General features: G+C 38.6%; 1 protein-coding gene across 1 annotated transcript in view; it reads right to left on the bottom strand.

Moving 5' to 3' along the window:
* Positions 1-25616, bottom strand: part of DPP4 (dipeptidyl peptidase 4) — a 40790-nt gene that overhangs the window by 14518 nt on the left and 656 nt on the right. The window contains exons 3-18 of the mRNA XM_087733040.1: positions 17691-17789; positions 17035-17129; positions 16841-16915; positions 14843-14895; positions 14669-14741; positions 13384-13504; positions 12805-12965; positions 11140-11243; positions 7533-7668; positions 7340-7384; positions 4529-4633; positions 4356-4423; positions 4108-4161; positions 3506-3630; positions 2497-2544; positions 1901-1999 (exon numbers count right to left, since the gene is read on the bottom strand). Coding sequence (XP_087589166.1) covers positions 1901-1999; positions 2497-2544; positions 3506-3630; positions 4108-4161; positions 4356-4423; positions 4529-4633; positions 7340-7384; positions 7533-7668; positions 11140-11243; positions 12805-12965; positions 13384-13504; positions 14669-14741; positions 14843-14895; positions 16841-16915; positions 17035-17129; positions 17691-17789 — 1461 coding nt within the window. The remainder of the gene's footprint in view (positions 1-1900; positions 2000-2496; positions 2545-3505; positions 3631-4107; positions 4162-4355; positions 4424-4528; positions 4634-7339; positions 7385-7532; positions 7669-11139; positions 11244-12804; positions 12966-13383; positions 13505-14668; positions 14742-14842; positions 14896-16840; positions 16916-17034; positions 17130-17690; positions 17790-25616) is intronic.

Genomic DNA, 25616 nt, shown 5'->3' with positions numbered 1-25616 from the left:
TTTAATGTTTTACAGCTAAGTTAGCAGAAAGTCTGGAACTGGAATGTCTACAATAATAATAATAAAATTTGGGGACTCAACATGCTGTCTTGTAACATTATTCTACATTATAAGCTTACATGTAAAACTTGGTAAGTCTCTACAGTGGTAAATCTGACACTAGCTCAAAAACGTTCCTCTACTCAAATTTCTCTCCCAGCACTAAAAAGCAATTTTAAATATTTTGAACCTGTCAGATAGGCTCTGCATGAGAGTTTGTAAAGCACCCAGAAACATATCCAAATATCTATTATTTCCCAAGCAACACTGATTCCAGTTCCATCCATGTTACTCTTTCCACCCAAGTTGGCTGAGAGTTAGCTGAACATTTTAAATGCACACCATCTAAGTTTTGCAAACCAATTGGCTCAATTATTCACTCATGAATTTTAAAAGAACTGATGCTGCAAAAGAAGCATGAAATAATGCTGATGGACTGCACCACAGCAATAGCCAGAGTGCAAGTCTTACAGAAATTTGTCCAGGTATGACTATGCAAGGCATTAAAACACTGAAAAATTAACAATCTAAATTGAACAGAAGAAAATACGAATTTTAGTTTTCTGCATAATCTGTGTACTGTATAGTCACAGGAGCAGATTTCGTCTTTGGTAACATACATGGATTTGTGAGTGGACTTGGAACTTGAAGTAGCACTACATAAATGGATTTCTCTCTCCTGTTTATGACACGAAAAACAGATTCCCCTTACCCAAAAACTTTTACCCTGAAGAGATGAAGTAGTAAGAACAAAGAGGAATAAAAAGATGAATATATAACTGATAGCACGAAGAACATCTTTAAACCTCCATCTTGCCTGGAAGATTTCATCTTTAGCCCTAGTAAAAATGTGACAGAAATAGAAGACAGAAAACACAAAGATAAAGAGAGTTATTATAAAAATAGGGTAACAGTGGAAGGAGGGAGGCATAAAAAAAGAACAGTTAATGGTGACTGACAGAACTCAATACAGTTTGTAAAATATAATTTCATTAAGAATATTCATTCATATTATCAGGAGGAAGTTTGTCATTAAAAGAAAAGCTAGTAGTAAAGGCTGGAGCAAGAACAGTTTACACAGGTACCAGGCCTCCCACTGCTGGTCTATCTGATGTTCCTTAGCCTAGCAGCACACCAAGAAAGCTTCTGTACCCAGATGTGCGAATTCACAGGACCACCACTAGCAAAGCATTAGCAGTTCATTTTCTAGCATTTCGTTCTAGTCTGTATTCAGAGGTTTATGTAGTGTTGCAGCGTGAACGTGCTTTTAAGAATGTGATTATTCAATGCAAATATTCCCCTACACAAAGTCAAAAATGATCTTGTTGAAATGTAGCCTAAATGATTTTGCAAACTTTTCCATTTAGATTCTGTGTCCGTTTTTTGATAGTAGGTAAGCTTCTCCTCCACTGTTCCAACCTACTAATGCAACTTACAGGTACAAGTCCCTTTGGTTTTAGACCTACTTGAATTTATAATTTAATTTAAATTCAACGGATGCTTATGAGCTTTGTGCCTCACCCCCCATTCCTCTTATTTATTTATTTAATGTGGCATTAGGGACTTCTGTTTTTCAGGTAATTACCAAGGAAGAAAGGAGTTAAGCCACTTTATCATGAAAACATCACGATATCACACTAGGGAAAAAGCGTATTTTAGGTAAGAATATTTTGGGATTTCAGAAAAAAAACCCAGAATGTTTGGAGATGTCCAAAAAAAAAAAAATCTCGTCTTGCCTCGAAGTGCTGAATAACTGCAATAATCCCCACTACACCCATCTTTTCTGTCATGCTTTCAGCAGAAGACCTTGAAGCACTTGGTGAAAGGAGGAGAGAAAGGTAAAACATGTTTTTGAACTTACTGTATCCACCTACAGTAATGGAGCCAATTTTTTTTGAAGGCATCTGAATATCTTTCAATGAATTTTCCAGTTCAGTGTTATTTTCCAAGTATCTGAGGACTGAATGAGAGAGTTAGTAAGAGTCAAAGATTAAAGACATTTTCAAATGCATTGCTCTTTAATCATGAAACTCTTTAAAAATTCAATCTGAGATGATGGCAACCTACACTGCAGTCTTTGTTTACTGCAGTTTTTGGTTTTCCTCTCAGATTCAATGTTTACAATACAGTTTTCCTTCAGTAATTTAGTAACCAGAAAGCTGGGTTCCCCGTTTTTCATCTAAATGCCATTTCAGAAAAACTGAACAATTATCCAGTAAATAAATCATGCATTACTCACTGTTTTCTAGCACAATGTAAAAATAATATTAAATAAACTATGAATAAACATATGCCAAGCTATATAATTTATTCTTCTGGTTAACTATACTAGAGTAATTATCTGAAATTAAATTGACCCTTTATAACTGACTCTTTAATTATTATACTAAGCAACGAGAACAAAATTAAAATAAATTTACAGTGCAACACAAATTATATTTTAAGACAATCCCATACCTTGATCATCACTGCTTCTGTGCAGAGTAGATATGGGCAGGCCAGGACCTGTTAATAAAGCACGAAACCTTCATGTTTGCCTGCTGGCTCAAAACACAACCCTCGTAAAGCAACTGGAAGTGGGTAAATCATAAAAGCTCAGAACTCGTTTCCCTCCAGTCTGCACAAGCCGGATTTTAAATTAGTAGGGCCCAAACTCAAGCCAGAGGATGCCATAAAATACTCAGACTGTCTCACAGGCGAGCCACATGATTGTGAGGTACTGAAGAATCGAACTCCCACTTTTGAGCAAAGTCTACCCGTCAGCTGTGGACCATGGTTTGGAAATCAGTAAGCCTTGTCACAGGGACCACAGCAGTCTTCTTCAAACCACCATTTTTACAACCTGACAGAACAATCCCCTCTTTGCTGTCTGTCCTTCTAGCCCATAGATTAAAGAAGATCTTGGCATCTTAAAAAACAACATACATTTCAATTTAAGGGAAATTTTCGAGAAGATTTTATTTTTCCCACCCTTTGATTAATTTATCCCTTGTACCATCTAGCACAAGCACTTACAGGTCAGAGTCAGACTACAGTCCCACTGCTTAACTTAAGATTATGTTCACTGGATTTTTTTTGGCAGCATTATCTATCTTAGTTTTATTCCCACACATAGAATACTTCTTTTTACCCAGCCTGTTGCTCGCCTTGTTCCCTTAGCCTCCAAATTCCTTCAACAGACAGAGCTCCCCGTGCAGCTCTTGAGGAGATGCACAGCAGACTGGAGCATTTTGCATCTCTTTCAGGTCCACTGACAGGTAGAATTATCAAATTTTACCGTTGTAATTTTTATCAAGGTGCTTGTAAGCCTAGGAGGGAGCATGTTTTTCCACTGCCAATGCATTTATCCAACAATATCAACACATATCATTGTTACACAGGTCATATCAAGATTTGACAAAGTGAACTTCCCCACCCAACTAATCAGTGAGTCATGTTTATGTCAAATAATTCCAGATATACTCACCACGACAAACTAGCTGATAATATTGTGCGTCTTTGCTGAAGGACACAGAATAATACTGGCATCTTTCTTGATTCAGATCACAGCTAACACATTTAGTAGAATTTGGACTGCTTTCCAAGAGCACTCTGCAAAGTAGACGAGCTTCATTTCAGAGATGAAAGACTTCCTTTTTTTTTTTAAAAAAAAAAACTATGCTAAACAAATGTATGCTTTTTAAATAAGATGACTGAATGAAATACGATAAAATTCAGGAGACCTTATTGATTTTAAAAATAGAGAAAGCAGACTTCAAAATTTTGAGTTCAATTAATACTGGAATTATAATCATAGCAAAAGAAAAGCATGAAAGGCTTTCCTTAGGGGTCTGTTGCTTGAGGACTGGTTGTTTCTTTTCACAATCTCCCTTTATTAACTCAATTTACAGAAAAATATTTTAGTTGTTTCTACAGTTTATACTCCTACACTGATTTTAATTAAATACCCTATCTAGGATCCCACATTAGACTATAAACATCCTAATATTTTTATTTTGCAATGCTTTTTCTTAAAATTTCTTTTTCATTAACAAATATTTTACTCATACTGCAGTAAAAATTTCTTACTTATAAAGATTTCTTCCTCCTGGTTTTCCACCGTTTTCATTACTAATGTAGTATCTATAAAAGCAAAACATACTGGTTTTGGTAAAATGCTTACAGCACATTACAATATTTAAAGGATTATCTTACATGTTTAGATCAGATTTTTAATGAGTTAAATGACACCTTCTCCCTCTTCTCCCTCCCTGCTTGCTTAGACCCTTGTTACAAGCCCTCCTGATAGGAATCAATACCTTAATTACAATACTTACAAAAAGTTATCGGTTACAGCTGCTATGCTGATAACTTCCCACTTTCCTGCAGTAACAGGTACTGGAGCCTGGAGGGGGGGAAAAAAGGCAAGGCAAAAAAGCAGAATGTGAAGCTCCTCAATCACCAGCAGAAACACAAGTCAGCAGTGACTGTCCTATGCCTTATTACTTACCTGCGAGCCGTTTATGTAATGGATGTGCTTGTAACCTACTGTATTGCTGAAGACTTTGTAGTAGGTAGCACTGTCGGGTGCAAAGTGAGGGGTAGATGGCTGAAACTTGAACACAAGAGAGATGTCTGTTAAAGCAAACAACAAAACTCCAAAACCAAAATGATGAATTTAGATTTTGATATCTCTAAACAGGAGTTTCAATACTTACCACAACGCATCACCGAACATACTCTAAAAATTTTTGCCTACTGACTTAGAAGGTAGAACCTGTAGCCATTACCCTAAAAGTAAACACACTTGAAATATTTTCTGGATCCTTAAGCAGCAGAATTTCCTGAGTATCGGCCCTGGTAATGACCGACGTCCACTCCCACCTCGCTTGAATGTGAAGTCCTACAGGTGTTCCTGGTTTCCTACCATTTTAGGAAACAATATGTGCATTTACTTTTAAAGTCACTGATTTATTCTCTCCAACGCCAACATACAGCTTCAACCTATAGCAATGTAAACATTGCAAATACATGTTTTCCTGGAATTTCCCATTTTAAAACACATACTTGTGAAAAAATTCTTTGAACTCTGAATTTTTTTTTTTTTTTTAGCTTCACAGTGAAAAATTTCCCCCATTTTCAAAGAAAACAAGTTGGTTTCCAAGAGGAATTTTTTTGTAGTAAGTAGGCGATTACAGAATGCCGGAGAACCCAAACTGGAATGATATTTTCATGAAGGAACTATCCATTTATCAATTGGGAGTGACAGAAATGAATGGATTCCTTCTACTGACTGTCATTTGCATGTGCTCCACGTGGTAGAGAGAAAAATAGAGGAATGAAATTGAGCTGAATGAAAAAAAAGTTATTTCTGTGATACATGTCCAAAACATCTAAACATTAATTAGCCAACTGACACAACACAAGATCTCTAAGATGTTATACCTATTTTTGAAATGGAAAGTGAAACAGAAAGATGAAGTGACTTCCTTCTGGTCACTCGGCAAGCCATGACAGAACTTGTCTCCATAACCCATGTGCTCCAGATAATCTCTCCGTCTTCCCTAGCAATATTTTTGCAAAAAATAACCTGGCAAATATTTTGCTAGCTTCTCCCTTATCACAGTCTTGCTTTTTCAAAGTGTGACTTTCCTTCAACTCAACTGGCAAGCTCTAACTTAGCTCATGACCTGGAAGCCTTATGCAGTAACACAGGCTGTTCTGAGCATTCTTAGATTAAGTATAATTTCATATCTATTTTTGAAAAAAAAAAAACAACACTATAGATATATACAAAGAGAGAAGTATATGTCTATATTTTACACACATATAATTCACTTAAGTTTGTTTATACACGTATATGAATTGTATATACATATGTATGTGTATATATACATCTCTCATATACACACACACACATATATATATACACAAAAAAATATCCCTTACCAGTCAAGTGTAATCATCCGTAAGTAGCTAAGAATAAAAGAAAAGAATAAATATAACCTTTCTATCCCCTCTTCAATCCTCCCTACTTTCTACTCCCTTCTCAAATTCAGGAATCATACAGTGAGATTATCTTTTTCTTCCAACAGCTCTTAAGATGTGGGTTGTCTCTTTAAAAGAAACAAAAAACCAACAACCTAGTTTAATGGCACAGACTCGCATTTTGCCCTCTCATTTTGCACAACTGTTTACAAAGTCTGCAGCTTGATCATCACATTGTCTAATTGTGAAGCCTTTGCTGCAGAGAAGCAAAATGTGTCAGCGTTAAGGCCTTCCTTTCCATATCAAATTTGACAGCAGGTGGGTTGATCTCTCATCTTCATACTGCGGATGATTTCATCCCTGCTGTTGCCTCCCTCTTTGCATTTCTTTAAACTTTCATTTTTGACTTCAAAAGTGAATTAGTGACTAAAGCATAATCAGTGTGTGGAAAATGCGGGAGTGGAAAGTGTACTCTGTGTTCTCATCAAAAACTCTGAAACTCATTTCTCCCTCCAAGTCTGAACTTTTGCATCTCTGCTTCACTTCCCCCAGATCTTCTGTGTAGTTCATTAGGTGCCTACTCCCTACCATGTACAAAAGGACTGAGAGGCAGCTTGGAAAGCATCATCCAGACAGTAGTGATGGGTTTGGTAGAAGCATATGAAAATTTTAAACTGGTCAGCTACATGCATCTTCTCCCTAGCTCTCTCCAATGGATATTCGGGGGGGGGATAAATAAATCCCCAAGGAAAACCTGGAATGGTTTGTTGCAACCTGAAACGCTAAAAATTACTTTTGTCCTCTATGCCTTTACTCCAATACAATTCAAAGGCTATAGGATACACTTCTTAATACATTTCATCACCTAGATCATTCTGGAGGTGGCAGGAAGACTGGAGAGCAGCCAAACCAGCACAGCTGACAACTCCCCCCGAACAAAGGGATTTCTGAATCCTGGCTTCTGCACTCCCCCACCTACCGCTACTGAAGCAGTAGGTCAGAATTAAAAAGGAGTCTGGAAGGAGTGCTCTGCTTTTTGGCAAGCTGAACATGACGCACAGGTCCCGGAGGACGCAGTTACAGCTCCAGCCACGCTGCACTGTCAGCCCAGCCTGGCAGTTCAGAACCCCATACCCACAAAAGCTTAAAACCAGGAGCGGGGTGGCATAGTGGCTCCATTTGAGACCATTTTTTCCTATACATGTAAAATGCAACAAGTGAATAGATCAGACCTGCACACAAGAGGCACTGCAACCGTTAAGAGGCTCATATGAAATTTTCTTAATTATCAGTGTTATTTAGCATGTGGCACTTTTAGAAATTGAACACTCACTCTGCCAATCCAGCCAGTTGTACTTTCTTCTGTAAGTTGTTTTTCCTAAGAAAGAAAAAACAAACAATCCCACAACAATTATGTTTATTTTACATCAGGCTATGTTTCTACAAAGATAAACATACAGAGATACTCTACTCCTTTCTAGTTTCATTTATCAAGCATTACAACTCTCCCACATAATTTTTCTTACCCGTGGACATGACCAATTTCCAGTAGCATTTTCAAAGTCACAGACTGTGAGGACTGAAAAATTCTGAATTCTTCTCAGCCATTGCAGACAGATCCTTTCATCTGTCACCCATGTTACAACACTCAAATAATGATCCCTGAAAACAGCAATAGCGTTAGATACTTAAAATCCTCTCTGCAACAGCATACTATACAATAGCATTCAGCAATTCACTGAATGAGACTCATCTGGCTATTTTCATTTCAATCTACTCTTCAACAATAAACAATGATGCAAACCTAATTGTGCCTTTTTTTTGCCAATTGTTTTTGCTGCTGGTAGATGCCTCGGTTATTTTCATTCATACAATAAAGAATTAGACAGTATGTACATACCCGCTTCCAGAAAGACTGCAATTAAATTCTAACAGACAGATCACTATCCTCTAATGCACAAAGTAATAGCTACTCCAGACTGTTCATAAATCTTGTGCCATGTGCATCTAGAGGAAATTCTTCTGAATATTAAGTTCTATGGGCCTTAGATTTTGGAATTTTAACCTTAGCTGCATGAAGTTGGTTGCCTGTAAGCACTTTCCAAGTGATACATGCCTTTGTTCAATTTAGTATTTATTTCCATTAGTTAGAATGGAGGGAGAGATTGTACCAAGAACAGGTATTACTATCTGAATACTTTACTTTCATCTTCAAAATACCAACTAGTTGACATGAAGAATTGGAGTATCTGAAAAAAAAATATTATTTTCATGAATATTCCTGTATATTAATTTTAAAAAGGCACCACATAAATTTTAGTGGTTCTGTTTACCATTACGATCTGTTAGATGTACTCGTCTTTTCTTATTTTAGATCTATCCTATCTCCTAGAAGCCTTACGAACTAAAATAAAACAAACCTCCCCTCCAAGGCAAGTATACATTTTTAACTGGAATTTGCACATTTGACTTAGTTCCAAGTTCATGTTCCCTTTTTCCCCAAAGTTAGTTAACAAAAATGTGTGGGAAGTTTTGTGATGAGAGTGAATATGTTCGTGATTGGGGGGGGGGGGGAGGCGGTGGAGGGAGAAAACACTACAATTAGTGTGGATGGATTAAAAATATATGCCAACTGGTTACCGACCACTTTCAGGTTTATTTCTAGATTGCAGTTTAGAAATCATGTTTAAAAAAGGTCTATTTTCACATTCATATTTGACTGGGAAGTTGGTAGGTCATTTAATTGCTACTGTCACTAGCTTCAAACAGTGTATTTTAGACCAATATTATTATAAAAGCACTCTGCAGAAGCTTGTTTGGAAAAAAAATGAAACTGCCGTTCTTCGTGTACCTATAATAGTGGTTTCCCTTGTTTTGTAAAAGGGAAATTAGCCCCCCAGTTTTTGTTCCTTCAAACTGAGAGAAGTTAACAATTCTGGAGACTATAAATCATCTATCAGACAAGATGGACAGTACAAGTTCAAAAAATATTATTTATTATGCTATTATTATAAAGTAATAAATATTTTAAATTTATTACAGAGACTAGCAATGCACCTTCAGTTTTCAACAACCCAGGAAATGTTAAGGAAGCTGCAATATACTCAAGTATAGAGTAGAGTAGTTTTGCATTGCCTTCCTCATTTGCTGCTGAGAAGGGATATTCCTGCAATCACTGTCTGGAGCTCTCTACTCTGAAGACAACTTATTTTTAGGACAGAACATTTCAGACCAGAAGCACCCATTGCCTTCATCCTCCTGTTAGCCAACAGGAGCCCCCTGTACCCGTGATGTTAATAGCGGTATGGATTTCAGGCTGGTCATTCGTGCAAGCGTCAGGTTTCATCTACCATCTTACGTGGCAAAGCACTGCCATTCCAGACTTTGGCAGCCTTTCTTGACAAATGATAAAACATTCACTCTGAAACAGAAGTGCGGCCTGCCCCCTTCAAATGTGGGGGTACAACTGCTGCGCATGCAAGCGGCTCAGGATAGTGCTGCTACAGGCAACCATTTGCAGGGGCACTGCCCCTCAAAATCCCCACCCAGGCGGGTGGGTTGAGGTATGTCACCAATTCAAACTTAGTTTTGCTCAGAATTTAGCTCCAAGGAAGTAAAAATAGAATTTTCCACCACAAAAATTAACCTTTCCTGTCATACAGTGGTATAAATATACATACTGTGCAACTATTCATTACCTTGTGCTTCCAGGAGCAAAACTACCCAACAGCAACATTGCACATCACTTGCCTTTTCCTACTCATGTAGTTTTGCTCTTGCGAAATTCCCCAAGACTTGTTCTGGCCACCTCAACGTTTGCAGGATGCACATGCTCAGGCTTAACCATTATTTGGATCAGCCGTTGGCAGAAAGAGTAAGTTTCGATCCTTGCACTCATCATTCAAGACTCGATTTATCTTTGTATTTAATCCTGATTTACAGAGTGCTACATTTATTTTAAAATGGATTAAGTCCATGTAACTCAGGCTCGTGTTAGCCAGATGGGTACAAGGCTGGAAGACAGATGACAGTTATTCTCTCCAGGTCACACAGCAGCGTTGTTCAGCTTTCATTAGGTGTTAACAAAAGGTAAAACATAACTCTAAGACAGCAGAGATCTGAACCAGAACTGACCAAAACATAAAGGGCTTATAATTCTGAGCCACTGAAATTCTGGAGAAAAACAGCACACAACAGCTATGTAACACCTAGCTACTGCAGTGTTACTGTAGAGAAAGGGTAAAGAACAACATATTCATAAAAACTTCCATATCTCAGTTAACACAGAGATGTTAGTTACACTGCACTGAGGACTGAAACGGAATAGCACGGATATTCCAGTTATAGCTTTTTGGCCACCACGTACAAAATGCTGGGTTTGCGCACTAGCTGACAGACCTCTCTTGTTTTTCCTGAAGTTTATCAGTATAACCTGTGCTTCCATACCCATCATGTGTGTAAGTGCAAACCTCTAAGAATTTCCACAATACTGTTAAAAAGAAAAAACAAAACCCAAGATCTGGGATACCAAATTCTGTGTGCATGCATTTTAAATCAATTTAGCTGCTCTTTACAAAATACATTTATATCATGTTGTGCATTTCCAGTGGCATTCTGAGAAATACAATTTTCCATTTTCTGCGAGAGGTGCTGGTTTTCACCATGTTTCCAAAGAAAACAAACATTTTAAGTATAAATCTGAAGACAACCATGATGCCTTGCCTTAGCAAGGAGTCTTGCTTCCAATGGAATCAAATCTTCGCTTACCATTAAGGTTTTGTTTTGTTTTTTCCCCCCCAGTGAATTGGAATACATATATTATAATTTGATTATACCAAAACTTGCTCATATTCAAGTTGTACTGTGAAATGACTTCACCATAGTTAGACTCCACCGAGCGTGATGAGCCAAGAACTTGTCACATTCTGAATATAACATACATGGAATATGCCATCTATATATAATCACTAGGAGGATAATCTCTGTGCAGATTTTCTCTGGTAAATCTTGTTGCTACCAGAGCCGCATGACTGGGAAAAACTGCCATATACACTGAATATAGGGTGGTCACACATAAAAGCTCCTCCTCTCCCACCAAAAGAAACAAGCAAACATTTAATCAAAATTTCTTACCCTGATTTTATTTCTGCAGGTGGAGAAATTTCAACAGAGTGGAAAGGAGGAGGCAATTCGGTATTCACAACAAAGAATTGCACAGTTGGATTTTTAGCTCCTGCCTAAAAATAAAATTTTTCATTGTACTTTTGAAAAGAGAATATTCTTGGTGAAATAAGTGTTTGAAACTATAGATGAAGAAATTACTACAGACAGGCAGGTAGAACCTGCCAACTTCAAATATGTGAAAAGACAAGTTCCTAAATGCAGTTCTTAAGATTGATACATTATGCTTTTGTATTTTTTTTATATGAAAGTGTTAGTTATGTATTTCTAGATAGGAAAGACTACTACATTTAGAAACATTTGTAAATACATAGGGCTTGCCGTACCCAAAGCAGTATTTGACCATATCTCGTCCCACATGCCACACACAGTATCTAACAGTGAATCAAATCCATTGCTAACAGACAGAAAAGTGCTTTTTCATGGAAACCAATACCTTAGATTAAGTGATCATATAATAGCTGCTGATACAACAATCAAAGCTGTGACTGCAGGACATACCCCACTATTTTTCATGTGGTGCTACCAGGTACTGACAGCAATATAACTACGTCAGTAAGGGCTTCTTCTCTAGAAGTACAAGTTAACTAGCTAAGTCCTCATCATAACAGTTAGGTAGCTGTAGTTGACCCATCTCCAGAAGTCAGCAATATTGCAAATAAAAGGGGTTTGTAATAAAAGGTGCAATTTAAATTGGCAGTTCATTTTACACCCACGTCTCTTCACAGACGTCACACTCAGGGCAGAGTCCCTGCAGAGGCTCCCCGTGAGCATCACTGACCCCTCTGGGGGAGGCTCCAAGGAGACAGACAAAGGCCATGTGCTCCTGAAGCTTTGAGAAGGGTAGGGAGTGACTGACGACGGCTGCTGCACAGAAAGCTGAACTTGGCACAAAGAGGACCGGAGGCCGGCTTTTACACCAGACAAACAGCTGTATCAGTTGAGTGATCAGCTGGCTGTATCAGCTGTTCTGCCCCAGTTAATCAAAAGGGTGAAAACATCTTTCTGACCTGGCCTGGTTTCAATCCATGTATTCCTTCCCGGCAATGGGGATGCCCAGCATTGTGGCACTGAGCATATTATGGAGACCAGCAACGAGAGCCACGTTTGTATTGCGATTCAGCAGTATAGTGCAATTGTTGTACTCTAAGTGTAATTTGTACTTGCATTGTGTCTTAAGCGCATTGCTGCGCTGCTCTGCTAAATCGAAACACCGTGTAACGTCAAATAACTTCACACAGGTAAATCTTGTATTAAATATTAAACCCTCCATGTGTGGAGTATCTGAAAGAACCTGTTTGGAGCGTACTGGACTCTGACTCTCACACCAACTTCAATTCCCTAAGAGCTTTTCTATCTCAACATCTACTTGCCACCTGAAAATTTTCTGGTGAAACAACAAAGCCTTAAATCATACTTTTTTTTTTTTTTCTTTTTGCTTTCCCCTGGAGATAATAAAATACTTTAACATTGCCAGATGCTGTTGACTTCAGAAAGAGTAATCACAGCAAGCTGTTGAGGAGAGACAGACAATATTTTCATTAGCAGAAACTGATTAAATGAGACTACTCTCTTAATGAAACTGCAGAACAACCATGTTTAATAAATAACACAGACCTTGGGATACGGGATTCTAATGGTCTTTGGATACTGCAAGGTGTCCTCAGAATAAAAGGAATACTCTATAAGAGGAACTTCTGTATCGTTAAATGTTGCATATGCCACAAAATTGCCATTTGGAGACCACCACAGAGCAAAATGGGTGCCAAACATTTCCTCTGAAAGAGATGAAAATGTGTTTAAGTTATAATTGATAAGTTGGCTCTTCTATCCTAGGTACTGTTCTCATTAGTTTTTAATATTTTTTTTTAATTGAAGTTCAGATACCAAAGCGCAGACTGTTTGTCGGGGTTCTGAAATGAGACGTTAGATCAACGCTTATAATCTATCATATGGAGCAAATTCACACACTATGATTTCCAGTGACACACTGCAAGTTAGGCGAACTCATTTCTGTTCTTAGATCTTCAAACTAGCCAGGTATTAAGCTCAGGTACGGATGCATGCTTCTGTTAAAATACAGACTTAGGTTATTTTGAACTTTTCAATGATAAGAAATAACAGTTATAATAAAATAATTACAATAGAACAGTTTTTACATCAGAATGGAAAGTAAAATATGCTTGATATAGTTACCTTCATAAACCCAGTCTGGTATTCCATTGAAAATTTTATTTTCTTCTCCATTTGCAGTGATTTGCACAGGTTCTCCTGTTGGTGAAGCTTTTATATAAACATTATTCTTCCAAACATATGCCTGCAAAACATCACTGTGATTACAATTACTGTTAGAGTAAATCCTACTTCCTTCCTTCTCCTCATCTAGTGGGAAATTTACTTTTACATCAGATGACAAAAACTCTCTTTGAAAGTTGCATTTCACCAAACATTACTGATACTCAACGAACTCCAATTACTAATACAAATCACATGTAGCAACCTAACTTCAGGCCTAGATGCAAAAAACAATCAACTATGATAAATGACATGATTACTGCATCAAGTTTTGAAAACCTTGCTATTCATCTGTTGAAATACAAGCTTATTTTCCTTCATTAGGAGTTGTTTTTCACTAATTTGTCTTTCAAAGAAAATTATTTGGTAAAACATTGACGAGGGTCTCAGCATTGCTAACAGACCTGCAAAGATAGTGCATTTCTTCAGTAGTGCTCAGAACTCCTCTAGTTTTTGGCACCTGCCTGCCTCTCTAATCACCCCGGTTTTTTCTCCAACAACTGAACAACACAGTTTTATTCCAGAGCTTTGCTCTGCAATGCAGAAAGCTCTCTTCAACATCCTTTGCTTCTGTGGTTGGGCTCTATAATCCCTGTACTACAAGCAATAAGAATAAATAAACACAACATTCTCCTATGATAGCTCTTTAGTCAGATCCAATGCTCACCACAGGGAATGCACAAGCCTTACAAACACAGTGACTGTCACCAGTGCCATGGACTGGAGAGGAGAGGAGGAAGAAAAGACAGTAGGAAAGAGTACAAGAGAGATTTTGATCCTCCAGTCCCTGTTACATGCATCCATCAACACTTCATTGCTTATGATGTAATAAGGAGATGAAAATCAGAGTGATGAGTAAGTAGACAATTGTAATGCTGCTGCCTTTGAAAGGGATGAGCTACTGTCTGCAACTGTAAAAACATGAAGTTCCTGTGCATTTGTGCATTATATGACTACTGGTGCCACTACTACTTTCAGGAATGCCCTTTCATTGAAGAACAAAACAAAACACACAGAGGGATTTTGAAGTCTTTCCAGCAACAGTAGTCAATTTGGAAACCAGTTTAGCTACTTTAACTAGCAGCAGGGAAGTCCCAAAACCTCAAGGGTACATACAATTTGAGCTTCTATGTCATGTCATGTACAAAACCAACTATTTATATGAGTTTCACTTATCTTTACTAACCAGTTTGTGACCAACAGGTGACCAGGATATATGTTGTATATCAGTAGGCAGTAGTCTGTCATCTAAGATAGAACTGGAAAAACAAAAACAAAATGCAGCTAAGAGAAATCAGTGAAATGTCATTTCATTGCAAAATAATGTTAAAACTACGTCTTGTGTGCAAAAATTACTGACCTGCTACTGAAATCATAGATGTAATATGAAGCTGTATAGGAATGCCTCCACAACTGCAAAAGAATTATTTTAATATTAAGAACGTGAATTTCACCAGGATTCATGTCTCTTACAGTTTGAATTATCTCTGAAACCCTCCTCATGCTTTTGCTTAAGACAGAACACAATGAACGTACAAGGGTAACAAAGAACAGACTAAATAATTGCCACCCCTCTGGGGTCATCACTTAGATACTATGATGAAGGCCACTGACTGATTAAGGACAGAGATACAGAGGCCAGAGATGCTGCAGATTTTCAGAAATCCTTGTAGCTACATGGCAGACTACCATAGCTATGCACAGTTAATCCTCCTCCTTCTGCCTTACTGGCACACTTGCTGTTTTCTGTCTCATTTTCCATGCTGTATTATTTAACTTGGCATCTTATTGTTTAGTAGTCCTCACAAGTCCCAGCAGTATTTCTGTAGCAGTTCCTCCAGTTCCAGGGTGACCTATTCCCATTCATATTGTCACAGAAATAAACCCTTTCTCTCAGAAACCTGCCTCTTGAAGTCTGTATCACTCTGTGGACACTTACAGAGAGAAAGATGATGATGATAATTTAAATGTGTTCACTATGTGGGGCTGAAGAGGTTTGATTTAGCCCATGGTGTTGACATGCTACAATAATGCTACCTTCTATGATGGTTCTTGAAGATTTGTATGAAGATATAAAACAATAACTTAGTACTACACAACCAGATGGCTATTACATAATAAGCGTCTACATCCTCATGATTCATTTTGTTACTCTGTTTTCTTGCAATAAAGATTAATAATAACATAACTTTCAATCACACTATTATATAAAGGTTAAAAGATCTTGCTTCAGCATTAAAATAAAATTCACTCTTATGAGTGCAACAAATACAATACTATCGAGCAATAAATCATGAGCAGAGGGGATGTCTAGGGTGGCTGGAAAAATAGAAGGCATTTTGCGGCCACTAATGCAGTGAAAAGTCAAACAGTTCTGAACAATTCAGAAAGACAAAAGGTAACTGGCTTAGCAGTACTCAGCAAGGAAGCTAAAACTGCAAAAAAAGCGATGACTGAGTGCATGGATTGTGGCTGGCGCAGTGTGAGAGGCATTCTTGGACTGCAAAGCCATAACACGTACACGGTGACATAGTGCTGGAGTATTTGTACACTGCACAAGTCAGCACTGAGCTTTTTACAAACAAAACAGGCAGCTCTCCAGAAAAAAAAAAGGAAACAACAGCAAAGTTACTGGCTTCTCAGTGCACACACTGTGGGGCAAATTATTGCCTCCATTAGGTTTCTGTAACTGTCCTCAAGTGGAACACACAGCCAGGTTTTCAAGCCAGCTGGCATAAACATAGATTGTCCTTTGTTGCATGGTTCAGCACCAAGCCAGGACGAGGCGTTATGCTGGAGGTTTTTCACGTGCTTGCCGACAGTAGGGAACGAGGACACTCCAAGCGCAAGAGGACAGCCTTCTCTTATAAGCACATGCTGCTTTTCATTCACCTCAGTTTAAAATTCTGATGTCCTAACACCACAACGTAACAACCATATATATACATAGCATACATGTACAAGCATATGTATACAAGCGTATCTACTCACCACTTCTCCTTACCCACACAACTCCTTGCACAGTCATGCCTATCTATTCTTCTAGCTTGTCTCCCCAGATGAACCATCCAGCCTCACTCTCCTTGTGATATCTCTCCATCCACTTTTTATCCAGTGTCTTCTCTCAAGCAGTCATATCTCTTCTGCCAAGCTCACAGACAATACCAGTCTTTCTTCTCCTATCTGCTCAACTTCACTGTTCCCCTGCAGACATCCATCTCATTCATCCATCTGCCTGCATTTCCCTCACACTCTCTCAGCCTCTGCCGTCCCTACTTTCAAGACCACCCTCTCACCTAGCTGTTCCCAAACCTTTATTTCCCAGTTTCATCCTCAGAGAAGTAAAGTGCACTTGTACCTTTGTATAGCTGTACTGCAGAAGAGCAAACCTTTGGTCTGGAGACAATATAACTGTGGTTGCCTTGTATTTATCCTGCCAAGAAAGGGCAAAAGGAACACATTAAGCACTTATTCCAAAGAAACGCACAGAACAAAATATTAAATTCAGTACCTTTCTCAACATCTGCATATATTATATATAAGTCAACGTACTAATGTTGTATTCGCCAAGAGTACTGAGGATGTTCCGGTGTCAGCACTGATACATAGGATGTCTCCATTAGCTGTTTTGTGAAGATACTGATTTCCTAGAAGAACAAGAGAGCTGCTAATAAACAAGTAAAATGCTCACGAGTTACTTCTCTTTTCCCCTTGTTTTTCAGCAGAAAATAAAAATCAAAAATCTGGTCAATGTTGTGTTTCCCACTTCTGTAATGAAAGGATGCTTATAGCACAAGAACGTTCACAAAATGCAGTCCTGGGGCTCACAGCCTCTGCCTTCTGACATTTCTTTCCCTTGGGGCACTAGGCATATTTAAAAGAAGTGCCCTGTATCCTCCTGTTCCCCGACAGCCTGATGCACAGGAAGTTGACACACTTCAGAGTATAACATGCTTCTACAAAAAAACCATAGAAGTAAGTATGCGCTTTTAGCAGTAGGAGAATATAGGTTGCCATGAATGTGAACATGTATCTAAGGGGGGGGGGGGGAAAAAAAATCACAATTCTTTGAGCTACACACCTTTCTACAACAGCACCATTAAATAATTTAACTTTTTTTTTCAGGATACAGTAGTCACCCCAAGATATGTGTTTAATGAAGGTAGTACATTTTTTTGACATTTATGCTGTATGTAGAAATTAATTACCTGAAATCCACTGCAAATTATATGTTCTGTACTTATAGTCATTGTTCAAGTAATTCTGCAGAGTATACGTTCTTCGTGAATCAGGCTCAGAGGTACTTTCTGAAAGAAAGAGACAGAAGAGAGATTTTGATGTCGCTGCAAATTGTTCCACCCCAGCTCCTTAACCTGACTACTAAAATAAGTGGGTTTTTGTTGCTGGTTATTGATGTGTTTTAGCTAAGCAGCTCTAAAGTACTAGCAGTGAGATGGCACTAAAGCTTTACTGCAAGACAAATTCAGCAAGCATAAAATAAAGGAGTACCAGTGAGATCACTCAACAAACTCATGTAAAAATTACAGGTGCCTTTTCTCTGCTGGTGTTTTACTGTAAGATACACGAGAGCTGTTATGTTTCGAGTAAATGAAAACACCTTTTTGACAGCGACAAAAATAAACAGAAGACCTCTGGCCCTCTTATCTCAGGAAATGCATACTTGTACTCCTCAAAAATTGAAAAGAAGCGATCTTAGTGCCTTTCCCTCCTATGCTCACTCTGGGAACTTTGCTGCAGAGCTCTGACTGTTAATATTTGCATCAGACATCAATTGTGTAGCGGATCATGCAAAGCAGACATACATGCTCATGTTTGAGAGTGGTAGATGGGCAAGATTGTCCAGATGAATGAAATGTGGCATCCATGCGAGTAGATGTACAGACCTTGAAAGATACCCAGAATTAAAGCGGCTGCTGTACTTTACCACATATTCTGTTCCTGTTCATGAATCCTTCAATTGTGAATCATCTGCTTATCATTAAGCTCAAATTTCAGAAATGTCTCAAACAAAAAAATCGGAGGATCAATAAATTTTTTGGGGAAGATCTAATTAAAAAAAAATTAAATCACAAACGCTTACTGATAAACTTATGATAAAATAACTGGTTAAATATTTATCCCTCTCTTGATATGTTTTTCACCAAGGTTATCTTAACGTTTGCTGCAACATTACTATTTTGACTGTAAAATTAAAGCCAAGTAACTGGGTTACTATGAAAAGACTAAGTGAAACTTTGAACCTAGTTAAGCTAATGAGTTTGGTCATCAGCTCCAGTGCACTGCAGTCAACTTCTATGAAAAATATTTCTTTCTTACTGGCTGCAGTGCACAAGCTACTTTTACCGAAGTCTGAAAGGTTGAAATAATAATAATAAAAATTAGTTTGTACGTTTTTGTGATCTTTTTCCTCTGAAAACAAAGACTAGAATTTTTAAATTCGGGTGTGCAGCTCTTTCCCTGCTTCCTCCCCTGCCTTTTTTTTTTTTTTTAAATGGAAATCTAAAAACTACCCTCATACAAATCTACACAGTCCAGAAGGGAAGCAATTTCTATTTCAACTGGCTAAATCATTCCTTTTTTGTTACTACCAGTGCAAATCAAAAGACCTAGGATAAAAACAATTGATAAAAACACTCAAGTACAGATGTGGTGACTGATCAACCAAGATAATAACCTGCCCCAATCAATTCTGAGAGTCCTTGTCTTTCAGATACTTTTACACAGACAGCCTCTTCTTTTGTTATGCCGAAGAAGACAGAGAACGCAAGTCACTGGGGACACAGACAGAGAAAAGCACCTCCCAATAATTTTTGCAGGTTATCTTTCTGCAGGTTCAATACACGTGACATCTGGAAGAGGACAGGAAGGTATTTATATTAGCTATTACGGTTTTACTCTTATTTCCAAACAATAAGCACATTGCATATATACAGGACAGACCGTACAGCCATTGCTGCAATAAAAGTCAAGAGCCATAACAAACAACGGTTTTAGTCAAAGATGCTCAGCAAAGGTTAAAAAAATTGCTTGCTGAATTCCATCTGAAATTTGACTGTTCTAAAAAATTACTAGTCTAGATTTCTTGCTCATGAAGTTTCCATGAGAATATTAATTTCTCAGGTTAATTATTCTGTATTAACTGAATATTTAATTTGATGGATTATGAACAAGTGTGCATTTGATATTCATGCACCGTTGTCTAGTTGGGAATATCACTTCTCTCCTTCCTAATTGAGTGTCATTTTCAATTAGAGGGGCTTCAGAAAGCAATAAAATTCTCTCTTGGAAAAGGAGGAGCAATTTAAGACAGGTGGCTGATGAACAGGTTTAGGGATTTTTCCAAACTGATGAATGTTTTTCCCCCTGGTGACATACATATTTTGCTGAGGTCTCGTTACTAAAAATCAGGCCACTATTAAGATTTGTTGGCTGTGTATAAAATGAAAATTTCATTTTCTGTCAACACCTTCTACATAGTAACTGAATATGAAAACATACGCCAAGCTGTAAGGGTATAGTCATAAAAGTTCTACTTGAAGTATTTTCTTAATTTGTGAGATAGGCCACTACCAGTATATTCTTACTTATCCACATTATGCCACCGACCAAAGATACTCAACATACATTGAATTCTGCATTTTGGTTCTTCCTGTTCAGATTCCATTTGGAAAAAATTGTCAAACAGGTTTATTTTGACAAAATAAAGTAGTTGTTGACATTCAAGAGCATTTTATTGGCTTTCAAGATTGGATACAGGTCAATGTATGTTCATATTTTAGCAAAACAGCTTCTTTCACTTTTAGGTTCCTCAGAAAGGCTGTGAAGGCTGAATTTTCTTGCTATTTTTCTTTTTTGACTATTCCAGATACAGACTCAGTTTTCTAAATTCCGAATTACTAGCTCCTCATCTCTACCCTATTCTCACCCCCAGCAGCACATATGTATTTCCACTGTCATAATGACATACTGGCAATATTTACATCACAATACCCCTGTTACAACAGCAAAAACTTAACTAAGTCCTTCTAAGAAGGCGGCTCTAACCTTTTATGTAACCAATACTCCTATGAAATTGATAAACAGTTTTGTTTCAATTTTGGATTTTTTTTTAAGATGTCACGCTTTCTCAAGAGAAAAATTGAGTAGGTTTCTGTAGGTGTAAGGTGTAAAGTAAACAAGAAGTTAACTATTGTGTATGGTTTATGGTATGACACATCACCATACCAAAATCTAAAGTTGTTGACAAATTACTTTTGGTATATGTATTTTTTATTCCCCAGTGCCAAGGCACATTTTACTAATTTCCATATGTAATAAAAAAGAGCAAGAAATTATGTAACCAACTTAAAAAAGATGGAAAACTATAAAACGAGTAATAATGGAAGCTTTACTGCATGTTCACCACTACCAAGAGAGACTGGAAGAACCACAGCAAGGGAAAGACAAGTACAAGCACGATGCTCAGCAATAATGAGAAAGAAAGGGATAGAGAAACAATAAAAATCAGAAAATGTGAATGAGTATCGCCATTTTTAAGTGACAGCAGAACAAGAGTGAGAATGATCCGCAATCTAAGAATGTGATTTAGGACCAGCGTGAGAGATGCAAGAAGGGAAACCTGACTGATTCAGTAGTTAGTCAGAAAAGTAAGTGACATTTCAGGCTACTTTTTCCAAACCTTCTTCCCTGTTTCTCTTCCAACGTGTGTAAAAAAGCACTCAAAAACCCTCCCCCCTACACTCAAGCCCCCAGTTACTGCCTGAGATATGTGACAGTTAGAGCACAGAAATGGATTTCCAGCAAAGAAGAAAGTAAAAATGACTTTGCTGGGTCAGGCCAAAGGTTCACTTAACCCAGAATCCCATCTGATTCCCAGTGGCTGATACTGCCCATCCAGGAGAGACTGTAACCCACGGGCGAGCGCCCTGACACCTTCCAGGGGAGTTCACCCAGGTGTCACTCTCTGGGGCCGCAGAGACTTCCCCAGAGGGAGGTAATCATTAACTTTGTTATCAATAGCTCTGGAGTCCCTCTCACATTTGCCCCATCTCATGCAAAGCAAGGAAATAAAAATAGCGCAAGTGTTCCACAGACAGCAATCCACTGCTTGTAAATTTTTTTGTATTACATTACTCAACATTTGAGTTAAGGTAGATAACCAAGTTAAATGACAGTTACAGAAGTCAAGGACATATAGCAGGAAAACGTTCCCATTCTCTATCTTTTCCTTCACTAGCTAGAAAAGTAATATATCCACACATAACATGAAGACTACAAGGAACCTGTAATGCAGATCAAGTTGAATGAATACATGGTGAAAAGAGAATAGTTAGAACAGTCGGATTCAAGCCAAAAGACTGTTTGGTCAGACAAGTCTGCAGCATACTCACAACATGGTAATTAACCTGCTGTATCTCCCATACAACTTTGGAGAGAATTTCAGCCATGATTTTCATTAAAGTCCTTTGAAGCTAGGCTACTGGAATTAACTACTGCTCACCATTTATATAATGCTTCTTTAAAAAAAAAAAAAACAACCACACAGAGTTAAGATCCTTATCTAAACCTTAATTTTTGAATCTAGATTCAAAGAGATTCTACTTCAAAGATCAATTTCTGATCCACAGATTTAAATTCCCTCACAGATTTTCTAGCTTTCTCCCTAAACACCCTTAAACCTAATGCCTTTCAGAAACTGGAATAATACAGGACCCCTTACTCCCAAGAAAACCATGACAGATCACAGCTGCCAGATTCATTCATCTTATGGCACAGGTCTTCAAATACGAGGGTTGTATATCAGCCAGAACCCTCTCCGTATCTTGAACATACTGTTCAGTTGCAAGCAGGGTGTGGACATCAGCAATAGATACTCCTCCACGCCACCCAGTCACAAATTTGCTTAGTTCAGGACAGAATGCAGATAGGACAAACAGGGGAAGACTGTAGGTATGACCATCCCCAACAGAACAACGATGAGAGCTACTTGGAGACTTCTATTTCCTTTTCTTTTCAATTACACATTAACACGGCTGTGAGGAAGCTCTGCAACCTCACCTCTCGAGTCCTTGAAGCACAAAGCTGTCTCAGCAGTCCCAACATCCTCAAATTGAGGATGACAACATGAACTCATTGGACTTCTGCTGCCAGTAACCCTTATCTCTATTTATGGTAGCTTTCTACCAGCCACTAGTAATACCCAAGACATCAGTTAGGCATCAGACTCATCGAGTACCCTCAGGCACCTTAAGGTCATTAACCTCCCCAGCACCTGCTGTGGTTTTTCCAGCCTCTTCTAGGCACACTTCTATCAAAAGACCACAGAAGCCCACGCATGGCCTCATCCAACCGTAACACTGATGAGCCTTCTCACTTCGTGAGTATCTTGCCCTTGGAGAATCAGGCCTCTGGGTGAAGGGACCTGGTTTGTGACCAGACCATTGTACAGGACCCCCCACTATAAGGTTTGTGGCTTGCTCATGGCAGCAGAATGATACTAGATATTGCACTGTCTCCTGTCTGCTCTCAGCATTGGCTACTCTTCCTCTCATTCCTGGCCCTCCTGCCCAGCTGGCTGTAACAAGAGCTGCTGTTAGAGAAGAAGTAACAGTGTATGGCCACTGGATGTTTCAATCTGACTTCTGCATGGAAAGTTACAGGAGAAAAAAATGGGAGAAGCATAAGTAAATGGACAGGTGAATCATGAGCAGACAGACCACAATTTTTTAGAAAATACTCATGCTTCAAGGGTAACCACTTGCTACTGTAGTCACCTCTTGAATAGCTCCTCGAAGCATAACAATGCTTTCATGAACAGACTTCAAATACAACCCCCAAGGCTGTTTTGAGATTAAACGGTTTGATGCAAGCAGCCCCATGTGGTTATTAAATATAAAAGAAGGTGGCAAAATAGACAATGGGTATAAACAAAAAGTGTAGAATTTTGTACACAGTTCTGGCTGAAGACCCTCTAGGTAAATACTGAAGGGCTGCACCCAAAATTAGGGAATCCTTTTGCAAATTTAAGTCTGCAGTATTTGCCCATGCTAAATGGCTTCAAGAGAAGAAGCCGAAGTTCCACTTGCCAGGCCTACAGCCCAGCCAACAAGCCAGAACTCCTCTGGAGTGGCAAAATTTCACAACCTTTCACAGCACTGGAGCCCATTTATCAAACTAATTCTGTGCTGCCTGACTACTAAGCTTATGAAATGAAAGTATATTCAGAAGCATGGCAGGGAGAAGAGCAGCAGGCCAAAGGTAAGAAATCCAAGCTCAAAATCATCTGTGTGTATCAATAATCATCGTTTTCACTCCCTGCACAATGCTTGAACCACTGGGATGAAATAAAGACTTGACTGCAATTACAATGACTTTTATCAGAACAGACTTTGATTTCACATAGTCACAGTCATGTGAGCTGCTCCTCCTCCCCACCGCCCCTCAATTTTGGCACCTTTCATTCTGTGCTGAGTCCAGCACCTGTACTGTCCCAGGAGGTATCCTCAGCTGACTCACATGCCCTGAGGTCATTCCTAAAAGCCATATAATCAAACTGTCAGTGATTAAGTGCTCTAACCTATACAGGGGTAATTACAAGTGCACCACCTGTACACTCTCAGCTAACAGAAAACAATTGTTCAGCACCCTTCAGTCAAAAATTCAAAAGCACCCTGCAGTTCCTGAACTATAATGGTCACAGTTGTTATTCAGATATTACTGCTGGCCTGATGTGGGAAGACAGGAGTACAAGTTTTTGAACTGGGAGCTCTCCATCTCAGTCCTTATTTTATCCAGAGGGACCTAGTCAACTACCTGGGTGTGCTAGGTAATTTCCCACAATTAATTTGAGCCAACAGTAAGAAAACTGACACAAAATGATGCCAGCCAAGGCTGACAGCATGATGATATTCTGTATGTCATCCAACAGAACTGCTTCTTTAAAGTAAAAATCTACTTACTATACACTCAATGACTGATTCTAAATTGCAGCCACTTCTACAGCAAAAGGATTCCTACGCTACAATTTATGAAAGAAGAAAACCTATTTGATTTTCACTAAGACATAGCACTAGCATTAAGGTAGACAAGCACCAGCTCTTCAGCAGAGTTCAAGCCTGCATACTGAATTCTTTCACGAGGTGTTACGCCTGCACACATGCATCTGATAAGCTATCAAGGGCCTTTCTCTTGCTCTTCCCAACTTCTGAAACCAAGAGTATTTTCTGTCACCTCAAAAATCTGCTTTCTCGAGAGAAGTGGCAAAAAGCTGCCCAAAAACAACAGAAAAGAGAGTCAGCATCCACTGATGCAAGTTTTACCCCAGAAGGTATGTAATTCAGATATCCAGACTTCGACAATCTAGTTTTTAATGACTGTGATATTAATAATGACAGAGCTGAATTGCAAAAAAGTTTAATGTAAATTATGCCTTATGAACACTGGTGACAAAAGCTTTGCCTCTTTAATTGACATACAAAAAAAGCCCACCAGAACTTTCTGTGCACATAAGCAACTGCTGTGTTCAATTCTGAACACACTGTCAAGATCAACATACACATCTTCACACTTGTTGGGCTGCACCTCACTAACAGAAGACCACCAAAGGTCTTTGTTTCCTTAAGAGTCTGCAGTGCTGAATTCTACATATCACAACTGCTCAGCTGTTAATCGTAAGAACACAAAAAGAGAGATTAACCTGCAGCTCTGTCCTCCCAGCTGAAAGCAATGCACTGCTTGATGAGGATTTAATGCTGTTTCACATTAACATCCAGAGCTACAAGGACAACCTGGAAAGTACAAACCGATCAGAGTCCAAACACGCATTTCAAAGCTTCTGACAGAGGTCTTCTGACCTCTGGAACTGTGCTGCATATGTAATTTCACTCGATAATGTTAAACAAAGTTGTGCAAACAACGCAAATTAGCGGGAATATAATCTTATCTCTTCAATACACCCTAGAAAACTAACTAGCATTCTACTGCTGGCACCACAGCCTTCAGCTGCAATAGAAAAGGAAAATGCTGAAAACGATAATGCTTATAACTAGTATTTTCTCAGCTCACAGGGGCCTCAAGGGACTGTTTAGCCCCCCCCCCCCCGCGCTCCCCATCCT

The sequence above is a fragment of the Nipponia nippon genome, unplaced genomic scaffold, assembly GCF_047370975.1.
Source record: "Nipponia nippon isolate SJK-2023a ecotype South Korea unplaced genomic scaffold, ASM4737097v1 scaffold_5, whole genome shotgun sequence".
Classification (NCBI taxonomy): Eukaryota; Metazoa; Chordata; class Aves; order Pelecaniformes; family Threskiornithidae; genus Nipponia; species Nipponia nippon.
This window is presented reverse-complemented; position numbering and strand designations above follow the sequence as displayed.